This window comes from Grampus griseus (genome assembly GCF_964374135.1).
Source record: "Grampus griseus genome assembly, chromosome: 1".
NCBI lineage: Eukaryota > Metazoa > Chordata > Mammalia > Artiodactyla > Delphinidae > Grampus > Grampus griseus.
Window position 1 is genome coordinate 76228354 of NC_139017.1, and position 18439 is coordinate 76246792.

The window sequence follows — 18439 nt, forward strand, 5'->3', positions numbered from 1 at the left end:
GGTATGGGAGCAACCCATTCTACTCTTCCTTACTCCCTCCCTCAACCTAGAGTAGGTGAAATCAGAAAATGCCCCAACGATGTGGTATAACGAAAAGATTAAAATATTGGGGATCAGAAGATCTATGTCTGAACCCTCCTTTGCCATCTTCTGGCTATTTAATTTTGGACAATTTATCTAGCCTCTCTGTCAGTTTCTTTATCCGTAAAATAATAAAGTCTAGTTAGTGATTGTGACTATTAATGACAGTGCACTAAAGTACATTGTATAGTGTCTGACAAACAGTAAGTATATGCTCATTAAATGCCAGTATCTTTCCTTGCTTTAGCTCCACCACCAATTGCATGTGATCTTGGACGAGTCACGTCACTTCTCTGAGCCAGTTTCCTCATCTACATCTGTAAAATGAAGTGGTCGGACAAAGGCTCTCTAAGAATCCTCTCACTCTGTCTACAGTTCTCCCCAGCCATGCATCCAGGCTTTTTTTTTTTTTTTTTTGCCTCTAGCCTCGGCCCTGGGGTCTGGCCCGCTTTCTAGTACTCCCCACAGGACTCCCAAAGACGCGCCCAAGCTAAGCCTCTCCAGTACAGAGGATGTCGCTTTTTCTCTTTGTAATTGGTTGCTCAGAACCTCCGCCCTCCTCAGTAATTTGCCTATGGCGGAGCGGCAGCCGGCCAGCTCCCGCCCCCTCTCTGGTGATTGGCATAGGACCTGGCTCACCCCCGCCCCTGCTTGACTGACGGCTGGGCTCCGGCACCTCCTTCAGTCCCTGGGCGCTCGCTGGCGGGGGAGGCTGGGACCGTTAGCTCGCCAGGCTGGCAGGCTCTGGACCGCTACTCCACTGGCGGCCGGGATGGAGACGTTGCGAGCGCAGCGGCTGCAGCCTGGAGTGGGCACCAGCGGGAGGGGCACTCTGCGAGCGCTTCGGCCCGGAGTGACTGGGGCCGCTGCAGCCACCGCCACACCCCAGGCGGGCCCCCCGCCGGCCCCGCCGCCCCCCGCACCGCCCCCGCCGCCTCTGCTCCTGTCTGGGGCCGCCGGGCTGCCGCTGCCCCCCGGCGCCGCCGGCAGCCCCGCAGTGTTGCGGGAGGCCGTGGAGGCCGTGGTGAGGAGCTTCGCCAAACACACGCAGGGCTATGGCCGAGGTGAGTCTGCGGGGTCTGGCCTCCTGTGGGACACCCTCTCTGTAAGGGAGCTTTGCTCCCACAGTCCTTTGGATCGCTTTTCCTGGCGCAGAGCCTTCACATGCATTTCCTTTTGGGGAGTTTCCTTCTGGGCTACACACACACACACACACACACACAGACTCGCACACGCACAGACGCACACATTCATACACACGTTTAAGCCTCCCACCCCTCCCCTTTATTGAGTTACTACTATGTTCTCCAGGGACCCCTTTTTACAGGTATAACCCTCTTTTCTATCCAACCTTTTCTCCTTTAGAAATGGAATCCCTCCTGTAGCTTAATGCCTTAACATCTCTCTGCCTTTAGTCCCCGTTGTGTGGGATCCTATCCTTTATCTCAGATCCAAGACATTTCTCATCCATATCCTCTCAATCTTTCTTCTGTGATCTCAGCAATTCCTGGGCTCCCTGCTAATTTACTCCATCTCCTTAACCTTGACTTTTAAATTCTTTTCTTACTTATGTCACTCTGAGATTTCCAGTGCAACTTCAGATTTGCTGGGGAATTAGGCAGGGCTTTCACAAGTTCGCTATAATTGTGCCTTTAAATCTGGACCCATACCATTGAGCCCACACCAGCTTCCTGTGACTTAATACCTCTTTGGTGTCTTTTTAAGTATGGAGCCTCACGACTCCAGCCTCTCTGTCTGGCTGGCTCTGTTTTCCTGGCCCTTGCCCAGGAACTGAGGATAAATCCCAGGCCTTGGCTCTCTCAATGTTAAATTCAGTGGAAATGAGCCAGGCAGAAACCCTATTTCCATTAGAAATCTTCATCTTAAAGATGCCTAATTTCCAGGGTTTCTGAAAAGGGGGATGTGAGAATTTTCTTTGTTGTTTTTGTTTAACCAGTGCAGAATTTCCTGAGTTTGAGTTCCAGATTTATAGTGTAACAAGAAATATATAGTGAGCGGTGTGGGATACAGCATTCAGGTCTGGAATTTCTGAGACATCACTTCTCTCTGCTTGGCTAGGTCCTGCCTGACCTGGAAGTGACTATCTTTAATTTCCTAGTTTAACATTAATACAGAGAAAGGTTGTGGGGCTTTCTCTGTAGATAGTAATGACTTTTTTTTTTTTTCCTCCCTGAGAAAGTGCAGTGAAAAGAGCACACACACAGACTTTGGAGTAAAACTAGTCTGGATTAAATCCCAGATTAAATCTCTGTCACTTGCCAGCTGTGTCTCTGTGGAAGCAACTTAACCTCGCTGAGCTTCAGTTTCCTCAAGAATTATGATGTGGACTAAATGAGATATTGCACCTGACACATAATGGGTACTTTAAAAAATGACAAATATTCTCTCAAATTTATTGGTTCATATTTCTTTGGGAAGAACACATCATTTTCTCTCATTGTTAAATCCTAACAGTGTAAAACCAATGGTGCCTATGAAAACAGATTTTTAGATCCATTTTGCTTTATATGCGCAATGATACATTTCCCATCAGTTTCCCTTTGTTCTTCAGCATTTTGAACTCCTACCACGGGGGCAGTCACTCTGCTAGGTGCTGGGAATGCAAATGCACATGATCCTGAAATTCATCATGAGGGAATATAATTGTTTTTCTAGTTTAATTCCTAGACTTAATAGAGCAATGTAATGGAATTGCCATTAGCTATTGTCCTGTTGCTTCAGGTCTCTTTTAAGTCGGGACCAAGGGAAGGTCTTTGCCTCTGGGCATAGGAGTAGCCAGGAGTGGGCGCCCTAAATCTGAAGCCACCTTCTTAGAAACTTATAGGTGTTTATGAAAATTGTAGAGGAGGGGCAGTTTTCTTCTCTGGGTTACCTGGAGAGGCTCTTGTCTAAACTGAGCATCCTGTAAAACCTTTTTCATTTCCTTAGAAAGGATGAGGGAACAAGGGGATTGTACTGACCAAGAGCAATCAGTCAGGATTCAGACTCTCCCGCAATTCTCCCCTCCAACCTCCCTACCTCCCACCACAGTCCTTCTCATTATTCTTGAGTTTCTCATTTCCAGTCTGGGTGTCCAGCCAGTACTCTGGGAAAGTTTGGCAGATAGTTTAGCTTCAGGCAAGCGGAATCTCTGCTGATTTGGCTCAGAAGTCCTTCACCACATGGAATCACTTATTCTGCTTCAATTAATAGGTAAAGCTGCCATTGGCATATGTCCACATACCTTTGTGACTGATGGCATGGTATTTGGGGGCTGGCTCTATTCCTCTGAATATAATTTACTTTAGTCATTGCCTAGACCAGTCCTCAATCCAGCAATGCTTTACTGCATCATCTTCAATTCAGATCTTTCATCATCTTCTTCCTGACTGCTCTAAATTTACCTTTGCCAGGCACAGTCTTTAGACCTGACTCATGTAGGATCTCAGCATTTATTTTTTTTAATTCTTCTGTCATTTCACTTGTTTGTCCTATATCTCTCCCCGCAGTCCCTGCCCAAGATACACACCTAGCTCAGTATGCTACAGGATCTTAATCAGTCTATAGGATTTGGAATCAGAGAACCTGGCCCTGTCAAATAATGGCTGTGTGATCTTGGATAAATTACTTTATCTCTCTAGGCCTCATCTGTTCCATTCATTCATTTAACGAATATTTATTAATCACCAGTGGTGAACAAGACAGGTACTCAGTCCCTATCTTCATGGAGCTCACAGTCCACTTTATAGAGCCTCTGTGAGGATTAATGGTGCAATAAAACAGGATAGTACAACAGAAAGAGGGTTGGTTTTGGAGGCAAACAAACCTTGGTTCTAAATCCTGGTTCTGCCACTGTGGCTTGTTCCTTAGCTTGTTCACCATTTGTGCAATAGCTATTATAATACCTATCTTAATAGTTCTGCATGGATTAAATGAGATAATGAATGTAAAGCACACAGCACATAGTACTCAATGAGTGGCTGCTATTATTACGCATGTGGATATGCTTTGATAACTGTGCATTTGATAGGTATTGTTAGCATTACCGTTTCCTTTGCCCCTTTTTCCGCGTGGCATATAGACCCCTTCTTCTAACGGCTGACAGCTGGTAGTCTCTAAGCTGGCACGATTGCCTGAATGACCAAGTCACTTTCCTTGCTCTGTAACTTCTGTGTTGCCCTCTTCAAACCTATCTATTTTAAAATTATTGCTGTCCCTTTATATCACAATATGGTTACATGATTGGAAATTCTGCCCAGCTACTCCACTAGACTGAACAAATGAATCTTGTGTGGTATTTTCTGTTTACAGTTTTTCCTTTCCCTCAGAATCACAGACAGCTTCTTTGTTGTGAGTATGTAGTTAAAATGATTGATCTGAATGTTTCTAATTTTTGGAATGTTGGATTAGACCCTGTATTACTTTCCTGTGGCTGCTGTAACAAATTATCACGAAGTTGGCTTAAAACAACAGAAATTTATTCTCTCACAGTTCTGGAGTCCAGAAGTTCAAAATCAGTATCACCGGGCCAAAGTCAAGGTGTCACAGCAGGTCTGTGCTCCCTCCAGAGGCTCTAGGGGAGAATCTGCTTCCTTGCTTCTTCCAGCTTCTGGGGGCTGCCAGCATTCCTTGGCTTGTGACCGCATCATTCCAATTTCTGCCTCCATGTTCATGCTGCCTTCTCCTCTTCTGTGTTTCATCAAGTCTCCTTCCCTAAGGACACCTGTGATTACATTTAGGGCCCACCAAAAATCCATGATAATTTCCCCATCTCAGATCCCTAACTTAATCACGTCTGCAAAATCATTGCCACATAAGGTAACATTTACAGGTTCCAAGGATTAGGACATGGACATCTTGGCAGGGGGCATTATTCAGCTTACCATAGTCCTCTCCCAAAGTCACATCACTTTTCAATCCTTCCCTTCCATCCCTTCCAGAGACTATGCACTGTGGGCTATTCAGGGATACCTTCTACAAATTGAAACAGGAAATGTCAGATGAAGTATTGTTAACCAGCTTCCCTATCTTCATAATAATGTGAATTAAGCCAGGCCAGACTATTCTCATCATCCTGTATGTTCAAAGAGAACCTTCTCACTCACCTCTCAATTCCATTATCTGTTTATTATCTATTTATCCATGCTGCCCCACTACAAGATTGTATTTATTTTTATAAAATTTTTATTATAGTTTCATGTGGTGTTTTTTTTAATTTTTAAAAAAATGTTTATTTATTTAGCTGTGCTGGGTCTTAGTTGCAGCAAGTGGGATCTTCATTGCAGCATGCAGGCTTTTAGTTGCAGCATGCAGGATCTACTTCCCTGACCAGGGATCAAACCCAGGCCCCCTGCCTTGGGAGCATGGAGTCTTAACCACTAGACCACGAGGGAAGTCCCCATGTGTTGTTTTAATGTTTTTACTCTGGTGGGTATACAATCTGTCTGTCTTGCCTCTTAGACATTCCTCTAATATTTTATCTCCTAAGGAAAAAACAAAAGTATTATCTTTCTTGTAGTTGTTCAACATTATGGTACAAGCACTTAAATATTCCTCACTATCTTGGTCTTTCGTGTCCCTTTCAGCCCAGCATCCATCAGTGACTTCCAAAAATTAATTGTAGCTGTCAGATATGTATGTCTCAGTAATTGCTACCCTCCTACCTCACTGTCCCTTTAACCATCCTTACGTAAACCATTATATCCATGATTCCTCACTGAAAATCTGATCAAAACTATGAGCACCCTCCCTACACCCCCACACACACAAATACTCATACGCACACACACACACAGACACACACACATGCTTAATTTTACTTAGAGTGTTAGGGGACTTGTGAACCCCCACGAAGTTCAGCCATGGACTGGACCTTGGGCCCTGGGTTAAGATTCCCAAATTGGAAAAAACATGGGCATCAGAATTTCTACTTTCATGCCCCACTTCTGCCACAGCTATGTGACCTCAACCAAGTCATTTCTTAGCCTGACTTGGACTAGATAATCTCTAAAGTCCCTTTCAGCTCTAGAAGTGAATGCGTCTTATGAGCATTTTCAAACGTAGATCACAATTCATTGCTTTTTTCCTGATCACTTTGCCCAGTTTCTCATTTCATGCTCACATTTCTGAAATAAGACTCCCTGTTTCATTTGGCTTTGAGTAATCATTAAAAAATAGTCCGGTACTCTGTGCCAAAAGGGATTTAACTGGACATGGAATGGACATATGCTTTTTAATAGGACCTTCCCCATTATAGCAGTCTCCTCCCCTTCCTCTTTATTTCAATATTCTCCCTGTTGTTTGCATGTCAGGAGAGCTGTCACCCAGCACATTGTGCTAAATTGTCTCAAAGAGGGAACTGGGCCTGAAAAGAGCTCAATGAAAAGAACAAGAGTGGCTAAGCTTTCTGGGCAGCAGTGACCTCTGAAGAGCCTCTGCTAAAACCAAGGGTGGGAAAAAGAGAGTTTTCTTTTCATGCTGTCTTTTAATGGAAGAATGAATATTTTAAAAAGTCAGTTAAATGTAGAGTATTAGTAAAGAGCTTATGCTGCTTTTCAAACCCTGGCTGGTACATGGAGTGCTTGCTTCAGTTGCAGAGCAGGTAAGATAAGTTATTATTGCCCACTAGCTTTTGAACACCTTCCTGGCAGGGAATGTATGTTATTCATCTTTGCATCTCTAACGCCTAGAATAGAGCTATGCACCTATTAAGTGCTCAAATTTTTGTTTAATGTGTGTGTGGCAGCCATGAAAACGTGTTTAATATCTCCAGCTACCGGGAGCATAATTGACTGACAGCCTTAAACTGCTGTTCCCTCTGAGTTCATCACCACATTTGCACTGAGGCCACACATCCTGCAGGCTGCTCCCAGTCAATGACTGAGCACAGCAGGGGTCCTAACTCAGGCACATCCTAGTGAGATGTGGGATTCCTTTGGCTTGAGGACTTCCTACTGGCCTGGCCAAGCCTTTCTTGGAACGGTGCTGCAGTCTGAGACTCACATATCCAAACTTCCTGCCTTCCCTTTCTCCTTCCACAGGTGTCAGACCTAGAACATGGTCTGAAGGCTCTCCCTTCTCCTGCTTCCTCCCCAGTAAATCTCTTGCCTGTCTGTCCCATCTTGGTGTCTTCTCCTTGTCAGATCTTAACTAATGTAATACAATAGAATTAATGAGTCCTTGTTGTAACTAAGAGTAGAGAGTGGTCATGTTGGATGATATTGGAGAATGCGTGTGATGAATTTTTATTACGAGGCTTTAGTTAAAGCCATTTGAAATGTTTGGAACCTTAGAGTCAAAAGAGATCCTTTCTAGGCCTTCCCTGGTGGCGCAGTGGTTGAGAATCTGCCTGCCAATGCAGGGGACACGGGTTTGAGCCCTGGTCTGGGAAGATCCCCCATGCCACGGAGCAACTAGGCCCGTGAGCCACAATTACTGAGCCTGCGCGTCTGGAGCCTGTGCTCCGTAACAAGAGAGGTTGCCATAGTGAGAGACCCGCGCGTGTAGAGTGGCCCCTGCTTGCTGCAACTGGAGAAAGCCCTCGCACAGGAACGAGGACCCAACACAGCCATAAATAAATAAATAAAATTAAAAAAAAAGATCCTTTCCAAAAACAAACTGATTTTATCCCTCCTTCCATTTAAAACTCTTCAAGAGATTTCCATTGCTCCTAGGATAAAGCCACTATTCTAACATGACCCACCAGGTCTGACCTGATCTGGTCCCTGCTTTTGTGTGTGTGTGTGTGTGCAACCTCACCTTGCATTTATACTACCCCTCACTCTCTCTTTTCTGGCCACACTAGTCCCTTTATTCACCATATTTCCTGCTGCTGCAGAGCCATCGTACATGCTATTCCTTCTGCTCAGAGCACTATTCTCTCACCTTTTTGCCTAGGGAATTCATACTTATATCTGAGCTTAAATATTACCTTGTCAGGGTAGCTTTCTTTGACCTTCTTAATTAGTCAGATGCTCCTACATTTACCACCATTTACCACTCCTTTATAGCATTTATCACTGTTGCAATTTTTCATTTGTAAAAATTGTATGGTGTATGTGTATGGTTTTGCTCACTATTGTAACAGCCTAGCACCCAGCACACAGTCTAGCACAGAGTAGGTACTCAATACATATTTGTGGAATAATTGAATCCAAGTATTGAGGGATGAAGGGAACTGTTCTGGAATTTCTGGAATACAGTGTCAAGTCTGGAGTTTGATTTTACCCTATATACAACTAATAACATAGCCGGTTACTGTTTCATGGATGCTGGCAGAAGTCAAGAGACTTCTGGGTCAGAGACAGAGGACTTTATTACTCATAGAACAGCAAGTAGCATGAGCATCCTGTTTGCTTGCATTGGTTTCCCCTGTCTCCCAAGTCTGATGTGGAGGGCTCAGGTGGATGCTTACAGGCCATGGGTTGCATTACAGGAGAGGAACACTGAGCTTGGGGAACCTGCCATTTTATAGCAAACAGTAAGCAAGCTTGTTCTTTGTCCCAGAGGGAGATATTACTTCATCCCTCAAGGTTTCTTGCTGCAAATTAAATCCTGAGAAAGGGCCCAAGTAAGGAGCAGTCAGGGCCTTGAAATCTTGGCATACCTAGCAAGATGGAAAGTAGTGCAGGAGACCTGTGGAGGAGTGTTTCCCAATATACAGTCCTTCCAAAGATCATTTATGCCTAGGGAAAGCCTCAGAATTCATTCCCTTCCTCCCTTCCCTCCTTCCTTCCTTCCTTTCTTTCTTTTTTTCTCTTTCTTTCTTTCTTTCTTTCTTTCTTTCTTTCTTTCTTTCTTTCTTTCTTTCTCTCTCTCTTCTCTCTCTTTCTCTCTCTCTGTCTCTCTCTGTCTCTCTGTCTCTCTCTCTCATATATATATAGTATACACATAGTATTCCAGAATGGAAAAGGAATCTATTCATGGGTTTGCTCACCAGAAGCACAGCCTTGAAAATGGCTAATAGGGCCATATTTCCTTGAGTGACAGTATTATATAATTGACTCTGGAACATTGACTCTGGAACCAAGACTGCCTGGGTTTGAGTTCTTGCTCTTCTGCTTTCTAGCTGTTATATCCTTGGGCAAGTTATTTAACCTCCCTATGTCTCATTTCCCTCATCTGTAAAATGGGGAAAATAAAAGTACCTGCCTCATAAGATTGTTGTGATTAAATAGGTAAAACGCTTGGAGAAAATGTGACATACAGTAAGTGTTCAGTAAATGTTAGCACTTATGATCATGGTGGTTATTACTCTTCTAGGCCAGCTGACCAATTGTGGAATAATCTACTTCATCAGTCAGTGATAATGGTATGCTGACCTTGGAAACTCTGGCCTCCAATATTTATGCTATTCTCCTTTGGTGTCTAGGACTAATCAAATGTGAACTAGGGAAGTAGCGGAGGAGGGCAGGCATACTCTGGTCTTCCTATGCAAATGGACTTAATCACAGCATAGGCTTATTAATTAAAATGCTTTTAAATGGTAATAGGTAGGGAGCTAAGGGGGCTAGATTCTTAATGTAAGTACAGGTTACAGATACTGCATTGAGGCAGAGCACTGCTTGGAAGCGTTCTTACTGCTGAACTTAACTACTTCTCTTTTTGCAGTGAATGTGGTGGAGGCACTTCAGGAATTCTGGCAGATGAAACAGTCCCGTGGGGCTGACTTGAAGAATGGGGCTCTCGTGGTTTATGAGATGGTTCCCTCCAACAGCCCTCCCTATGTCTGCTATGTCACCCTGCCTGGGGGAAGTTGCTTTGGGAGTTTCCAGGTAAGAGTTCTGAGGCAGCAGTAGCAAAGATAAACGCTTAGGTGCTACTAATGTCTTTCTCTATCACTTTGGCCATTAAATCTCTATCCAAAGTCACATATTTGAGGACTTGGACCAATTCTGGGCAAATCATTCTGATAAGCATCTGAGGCTCATTTGAGCAGAAAAAACCTCAGTAGCATGCTTTTCTTTTAACCATACTCAAATTCAAAGTGGGTTTGAGTTTTTGAAGGCTGAAAGAAAAGCAGACTACTAGCATCTAACTCACGTTCTAATCTGGCTTTCCAACTTCCTGCTATCTCTTTTTCAGGACGTAGAATAATACTCATTGCCCCCGGTACTTTTTCTTATCACTATCACTAAGGAAAGCAATGTTTGAGGACTCTAAGAGATCAAAGGAGAGGGACTATATATGGTGGAAATAGTACTCATCTAAGCATTAGGAGATCCAAATTCTTGTTCCCCTGACTGCTAACAGGGCAAGTCGAGTAATTAATCTGGGCCTCAGTTTCCCCATCTATAATATGAAGGAGATAGATTAGATTATTTCTAACCAGTATTTCTGGTACTAGCATTCTACAGTTATATGAAAGTCCTGTAGTATATGATGATGAAAAGCGCTGATGCTATTACAGGGTAACGAGAAATTTGACTAGTGTGAATATTATCATCAAAGATGGATTTTTCACATTGCAGATAGGAAGATAGCCTCCTGAAATGTCCACTTAGAGCCTGAGTAGGAATTTAGAGAAGAGACTAGACACTTTTGTTCTGTTTTCTGTATGGTTTGTATAACCCTTAGACAAAGTTATACCCTCTGCTCTGTGCTTCCATAGTGCCTTGAACTTCCCCTATCATATCATTTATCAAAACATATCATAATTGACTGTTTCTCTCTCCTAGTGGACTATGCTCCACGGAGGCAGAGGTAGTGTCTGTCTTCTTTCTTGTTCAGTTTTAAATCTCTACCATCAAACTCAGTGCCCAGCAGAGAACAGACACTTAATAAATCTGTTGCATGAAGGAGTGCCATTGTAGCTCAGTTCCTGCCTCAAACGGAAACAGACCTAAGGAAGCTTCATTTCAAATCAGGTGACTAAATTTTTCTCTCAGAACCCCAGCCATTTCGGAGAAATAAACATATGCCCAAGATGACTAATGTTTATCTTTTGCTACTAGAAAATAAGACCTTTCCTTCCTTTTCCCACCTCACCATACTGTTGATTAAAGATTTAATAATTTTATGGGGATGCCCCAAACTGGACCATCAGAGTAATTTGATTTCTGTTATTTCCTGAAAGAGTAGAATTATCTATCTTGGCCCCTTTTAGCTTATATCTTTTATATCCACTTCGGCAGGTGAAATTTCTCCTGGTGGTTTTCTTCATAGATGACTTTTCAGAAAGAGCACTATATAGTAGAAAGAGTAGCAGGCTAATAAATAGTGAGAGAAGTGGAAACAGAGAAACTGAATAAGCAAGAAGACAGGATTAATGCACAAAACTCCATATGTTGTTTCAGAGAGACCTGTCAGCTAAAGGAAACTGGGAATTACTGATATTAAGGATGGTTAAGTAGCAAACATAACCTGGTCTACTTTTTAAAACTATAACATCACTTTCTTCCTTTTCTCTCATCCTAATCACAAGTGACAGAGGGCACAGAGGCCTTTGAGGCAGCCAGTGAAGATGAATTATAAAGGTGGCTAGGGATCTGAAGTTGAGTGATTTAAGACTTTTGAAAATCAGGCTTGTTCTATGATACTACATATGTTGGAAACAATGTAAAAACATGAATTAATTTAAAAATTTTTCTTGTTTTCCTCGGGTCAGCTTTCCTTTCCCTAGCCACCTCTCTTCTCTTTGCTTCTACTGGGAGCGGGTGGGGGAAGACTATAAAATCCTTCCTCAGACCTTAGACTCTGTTCAGGGATAGCTCCGTAGCCCACTACATTATTGGGGAAACTGCCTGCACATAGCTAAAAGAAAAGTCCAAGAATCCCAAATGGGTGCTTCTGATAGAGACTAGAGGGCTCCTCTGCAGAAGCAGCTTAGACATAGCTTTGTTCTAATCTTAGGTTATCTAGAGGGATGAAAAAATTCTTGCCTGTCTGCAGAATAAGAGAACAAGATACAGATTTCTAATAGACTGGCCAGAATCTGGCTTTTGGGTAATTAATTCTCTTGACAGTTTAAACAGGGGTATTTTTCATATCCAGTGATTATATGCTGACCTCAGCAGTCTTCTTCATCCTGCATTCAATTTGGTATGAGCTACAGCTGTCTCCAGTTCCTTAATGACTTCAGGATGTTGAATCAAATTTATGTTTCCGAATGCCCCAACCATTTTACAATAAAAACTTTGGAGGGTGTGTTGAACAAACTGATTTCGCCAAAGAGTATCCAAGTGTCTTCTATCCCAAGTGTTTCCCTCCCACTTTTCCTTCCTCTCTCAGATACACATGCGCACATATTTTCTCTGTCTCCCTGCCTAGTTTTGCCCCACAAAAGCTGAAGCCCGGCGGAGTGCTGCAAAGATTGCGCTAATGAACTCTGTGTTTAATGAACATCCTTCCCGAAGAATCACTGATGAGTTCATTGAGAAGAGTGTCTCTGAGGCCCTGGCATCTTTCAATGTAAGTTACTTGGAGTTGGAAGGGAGGAGAGTGGGGGATGGGAGAATTGGCTGATTGGGAAATCTTGTATATTCCCGGGAAACAGAGCATGAATTCTTGGTCTTCTTTCCTGTCTGCATTTCTGTTCTTTCTGTTTATTTTCTGTCAGTCTTTTGTATTATATGCTCCACATGTCTCAGTCTCTAATTCTATGTGTGTTTTTGTTTTTGTTATTTTGTCTCTTTGGTATCTAGAAACCTTTGCTTCAAGATTTATGGAAGTTTAGAGGTATTACAAAATAAAAATTGAGCTTGAATTTCACTTTTCCCAATTTTGGTTTAAGACCTTAGTCCCTTCTTCCTTCACTGTTCTTTTTTTTATGATTGTTTTTATTGTCACTTTGTTTCCTGCCTCCATTACTTCATCATATTAATGAAGAACACTTTATAATACAAGGTCTTGTCTTTTTACCTGTCTAGGAATGGGGAGTGTAATTTATTTACTCCCTTTAAAAAGAACATCTGTTCTTTAAATGATAATGATAATGATGATAACCATAGCTAATCCTAACTGAGTATTTATTTTGTGCCAGGGACTCTTTGAGGGGATTTATATGTATTTTATCTCATTTGATCTTCACAACAATCCTATGAGGTATGAGTACTATTATTACCCCTATTTTACAGATGAGGAAACTAAAAACACAGAAGTGAAGTTTTGCCTAAAATAATATAGCTTGTAAATGGTAGAGCCAAGACTAGAACCCAAGTCAACTTACAGACTTTTCTAGCTTAGAGGTACATCTTAGAAATTAGCACTGCCTTCTTCCTCCCTCTGCACAAGATCATTGATAGGGAGATAAAGTCAGATCAATTTTCTGTTTATGTTTTCTTTGCATTTATGATGTAATTACATATACTAACTCCTTCAGTTATCTGTTTTGTAGATTAGTATTGAACACTCTGAATCATAATCCCTCTGTAGCCTAGGACCCGTCTGTTTTTCTCCTATTACTTTTTGCCCCAGTCAGCAGTATCTGCAAGGAATAAAAACATTTTTATATTAATCAAATCAGTTAAAATTAAGAAAGCACATTTTTCACTCTTAAGTCACCTAGTGTATTATAAAATGAAACATTAGATTGGATTATAGAAAGCAGTGGTTATGAGCATGGGCTCTGAATTCATCGTTTTGAAATTATGGTTCTACTTGTTATGTGACTTTGAACAAGATATTTAATCTGTCTTGGTTTCCTCATCTGTAGAATAGGATAACAATTATACCTATCACATAGGATTATTGGATAAAAGAGAATATGTTCCAGCACTTAGTACATGTTATCTGTTTAGGTGCCTTTAGATGCAAGTAATAGAAAATCTCACTTCAAGTTGACTTAATAAATAAAGGAAGGAAATGTATTATCTAACATGATAAGAAGTCTAGAAGTAGGGCAGATTTCAGGGCTAGATAATTTGATGGATCAAGAATGTCATCATCTAGGATGGCAGCCCCAACCTGGACTTCAAGCCTGAAGACCAGTCCCATTTTGACATAAAGGACGAGTTCTGATGTCCCATCTGTAGGAGCACACCCTTGGGAGGGTCTGGCAGGAAGACACTCAGGTGCAAAATCTCCTGCAAAATTGGCTGCCTGGGCCTCTGGTCACTGGATCTGAATAAAGCAGACATTTAACCTGGGGGAAAAAAAAAGAATGTCATCATCTACTGGCCCAAATTCTTTCCATTTCTCAACTCAGCCATCCTCTAGATATTGGCTTTGCCCTTGGGCTGACTCCCCTCAGGGTACAAGACAGCTACAGAGTTCCAGTTGTTAAATACTGACAAAACTAAACTCAGAGACAGAAAGAGACCATCTTTTCTCGTGTCTCTTTAGTAGTAAGGAATCTTTTCCCAGAAGCTCTCCAGCAGAACTCCCCTCTACCACCCAATGCCCAGAATTCCCACCTTAAAACCAGTCACAGGCAAAAGGGATTAGGATTTACCCACTGGAGTTAGGATAAAATCACTCTTCTCTGAGGCAATTGGGAGATGTATAGGCACTAGAATAAGATTAAGGTTCTTTAGTAAGGAAGAAGGAAATAGATATTGGATAGGTCACCAGCAGTGTCTGCTACAAAGTGTTTAAGAAATGTAAACTATTATTCTTCTCATGCCAGTATTCTTTTTTGATTAACCCCCCAAATTGAGAACTTAATGGATTTCTCATTAATATCCCAATGGAATTCCCATACTCCAGAATAACAATTTTCATTTGGTCTTAGCCATGGGCAAAGAGTGATGTCCACATTCTTTGCTTTTAGCTTTTGTCCTTCAAAAGTCCTGAATCTGATACTATATTATGTCTTTTGACAAATCACCTAGCCTCTGTGGGTCTGAGTTTCCTCATTTGTAAAATAAGTAGGTTAAATTAAAATTAACTCTAATTCCTTTCCAATTATATTCTAATGTTCCTACCACTAATCAAGTATTCTGTGATTAAATGTTTATTGAATAGATGGAGCTCATATATCACCTTGTTAGGTGTAGAAGTGTCATATGTGGTGGAACTTGCCAATGGTGGGTCATTCCACACTGGTGTACTCCAAATAGGTTACAGATGTGCCATGATATTGATCCCCTCAACTCTCAGGGGAATTGAACAAGGCCTAGGGCGGATGGACTCCTCTGCCCCACAGCCTCTGCTGGCAGCTGCTCTGCCAGCAGCCTTCTCTGTATATCCCAGTTGGCTGTACAGATAGGGTCATTATTTTCTTTGGGCCATATCATAGAAAAGTTTGGAGGTACTGAATAAGGTATCGCATTGAACTATTAAAGATAAAAATGAAAACTATTGCTTGCTTTAAAGCCCTAAATCCTCATGGTGAAAATTACCACCATTTTCCTTCCTGCCTCTAGATTTTCACTTCTAAATACAAATTTTGTGATCTTTGCTTCACCAGAAAGATTAACTACATGTGGCATGATTGTTTCTCATGAGCCACAAAACAAGTGGTTGATTTTGAGTAGTTCTGACTTCTTGTTAATTCTAGCACAGTGAAAGCAAATAATAATAATAAACTAGCACTTATGGTATACTTACTAAGTGCCTGGCATTATTTTAGGTGTGATACATGTACAGTACAACCTCATGATAAAGCATCCCACAATAAACTGAATTTGGATATAACTTGATTGGCTTCTGACCCCTATCCAGTCCCCTTGCTCAAAGAGAGCAGAATAAAGTTCTTATCTTGGGAGGTGGGGGTGTGTGTGGAACTGGCTAGAAAGAGCAGGAAACCTCTCAGGAAGCAGGAGGAGAAAGTTGGATCCCTGTGTTCCCAGTAGTCTCCTGGCCTTATTCTTCTAGATCAGGTTGACAAAAGGGTCACTAGTAAACCAGGAGATGCCCTTATTTTGGGAGTCCCTGCAAGACCTAGGATCTGGAATTATCTCCAGTAACATGAAACCACCACCAAATAGCACAAACCAGAGCCAGTACCTGAATGGATTTGGATTGTGTAACTGGACACAGGTCCAGTACAATAATGCACCCAAATTGTATGATTGGAATTGTTAGACTGCATTTATCTCTTTTTAAGTTTAAATTTAAAAACTCTTTAATTCTTAAAACAATCCTGTAAGGTAGATCTATGATTGTTCTCATTTTACAGTTAAGGTAGCTGAGGAACAGAGAGGTTAAATAACTTCACCAAGGCCGCAAGACTAGTAGGAGCTCTAGTCCACGCTCTTAACTTCTATACTGTATTGTTTTTTTGTACACACTAGGCTTGCAGGTAGGACAATGTATCTTAGTTCTACCCCTGCGGGGTCATGTCGCCAGTAGAAGACACATGAAGCAAATGTCCAGGAGGCCAAACTGCTACCCAGAATTTGCCATGCTTATGACTTTTATTGTTGCCCTTTAAAATGCATTTGTCAATTGTCCTCTAGGCTAGTCCAATCCTGTATGCTGAACTCACTCTGTTATTTTAGCTAAATCAGGACTCTTCTCTATGTTTCAGTGTTCCCCCTTTTGTAAAATAGGGAAAACCAGGTTGACTTTTCTCTGTCACCTAAGTTAAAATGTGTGGTGACTTTGGAGGCCTCTAGGACTGTGCTGACCAGCAGAATAGCCACTAGCCACATATAGCTATTGAGCATTTGAGATGTGGCTAGTATGAATTGAGATGTGCTGTAAGATGAAAGAGATACCAGATTTTGAAAACTTAGTACAAGAAAAAGATGTTTCATTAATAATTTTTATAATGATTATAGTTGAAACAATATTTTGAGTTTATTAGGTTAAATAAAATATGCTATTAAAATTAATATTTATTGTATATTTTTTACTGTAATGTGGCAACTACATTAAACATGTGGCTTACATTATATCCCTCTTGGACAGTGCTCTTTGAGGTGATAATCCTGATTGAAAATCTATTTGTCTTTTCCTTTTCTCTGTTACCAGGGCAACAGGGAAGAAGCTGACAACCCAAATACAGGGATTGGTGCCTTCCGATTCATGTTGGAATCCAACAAGGGCAAGTCAATGTTGGAGTTCCAGGTACTATACTATTCTATCTACTTCCCTGGCTCTAATAACGTGGGTCAGCCTGTATACACACACACACACACATACACACGTGCGCGCACCTCCTACTAACACTCAATTGGAAAGGAAGGCAGAAAAGGTTATTAGGATATTTTTCAAAATATAAATATCTTCCTTCCCCCAAAGACGTATCAGAGTTGGTATAAGAGATGCTGCCACAACTACATTTTGTGAAAGTTTCCCCATTTAATTCTGATGCAACCCCCCGATATATATGCCACTGTCCTGGCACTTCATATTTTCTTCCTCCAGGAGCTAATGACAGTTTTTCAACTGCTGCACTGGAATGGCAGCCTTAAGGCCATGAGAGAAAGACAGTGCTCTCGGCAGGTAAGAGTTCCTATGGGTGAGGGGAGTCTGGCAGAAGGACTATTTTTTTTTTAATATTTATTTATTTATTTTGGTTGCACCGGGTCTTAGTTGCGGCACATGGGCTCCTTAGTTGTGGCATGTGAACTCCTAGTTGTGGCATGCGAACTCTTAGTTGCAGCATGCACTTGGGATCTAGTTCCCTGACCAGGGATCGAACCCGGGCCCCCTGCATTGAGAGCACACAGTCTTAACCACTGTGCCACCAGGGAAGTCCCAGAAGGACTATTTGGAGGTGGATGTTGTGTTAGAATAAGCAAGTCTACCAGGTTGTGAATCTTGAAAGCCTTACTTAAAGACTTCATTCCCATAATCTTTCCTTTTAAAATCTTAACTGTGATTCTTTTACCTGCCTTGCTTCTCCCACCAGGAAATTCCCCATAAGAATCTCCTCAAAGGACTCCAGTGCTGACTTCAGTTACGACTCAAAGGCTGAGAGTTCCTAGTCCCAGTTGGGTCAATGTGGTATGAACCTTTACTTTGTCCGTGACTTTGACATTCCTCTCCCCCTCCAGGAAGTGTTGGCTCATTATTCACACCGGGCCCTAGACGATGATATTCGCCACCAAATGGCATTGGACTGGGTGAGCCGGGAGCAGAGTGTGCCAGGAGCGCTGTCTAGAGAGCTGGCCTCTACTGAGAGGGAGCTGGATGAAGCCCGGCTGGCAGGCAAGGAGCTGCGCTTCCACAAGGAGAAGAAAGATATTCTCATGCTGGCTGCTGGGCAGTTGGGCAACATGCATTCTTCCAGTTGCTAGGCATCTACCCACATACTCCCCATCCTCTCCAGGCCCGTTTTTTATATGTCCTTTCTAAGACTTAGCGTGATTTCTGTACATACTTTCTCAGTTTTATACTTTAAAATACATATATATATATATATATGTATAAATTCTACACCTGGATTCCTATTTGCTGAGAGATCCCTCTTCTTACTTGTAGTTTTTGGATGTAGTTGCTTTTAAAACATCTCCACACCACTTTACAAGAA

The 18439-nt window shown here is 42.0% G+C and overlaps 1 protein-coding gene across 2 annotated transcripts; it reads left to right on the top strand.

The window, feature by feature from the left end:
- The first annotated feature begins 790 nt into the window (after positions 1-790).
- On the top strand, positions 791-18439 carry LIX1L (limb and CNS expressed 1 like). 2 transcript variants are annotated; one of them, XM_082660878.1, is made up of 6 exons: positions 791-1145; positions 9691-9854; positions 12349-12489; positions 16936-17031; positions 17332-17409; positions 17964-18439. In XM_082660878.1, exons 1-6 carry the CDS (start codon positions 854-856, stop codon positions 18204-18206), a joined length of 1014 nt encoding a protein of 337 aa, XP_082517004.1. In that variant the 5' UTR covers positions 791-853; the 3' UTR covers positions 18207-18439. The 2 variants fall into 2 exon arrangements, with proteins under 2 accessions (XP_082517004.1, XP_082517005.1); XM_082660879.1 differs by lacking the exon at positions 17332-17409.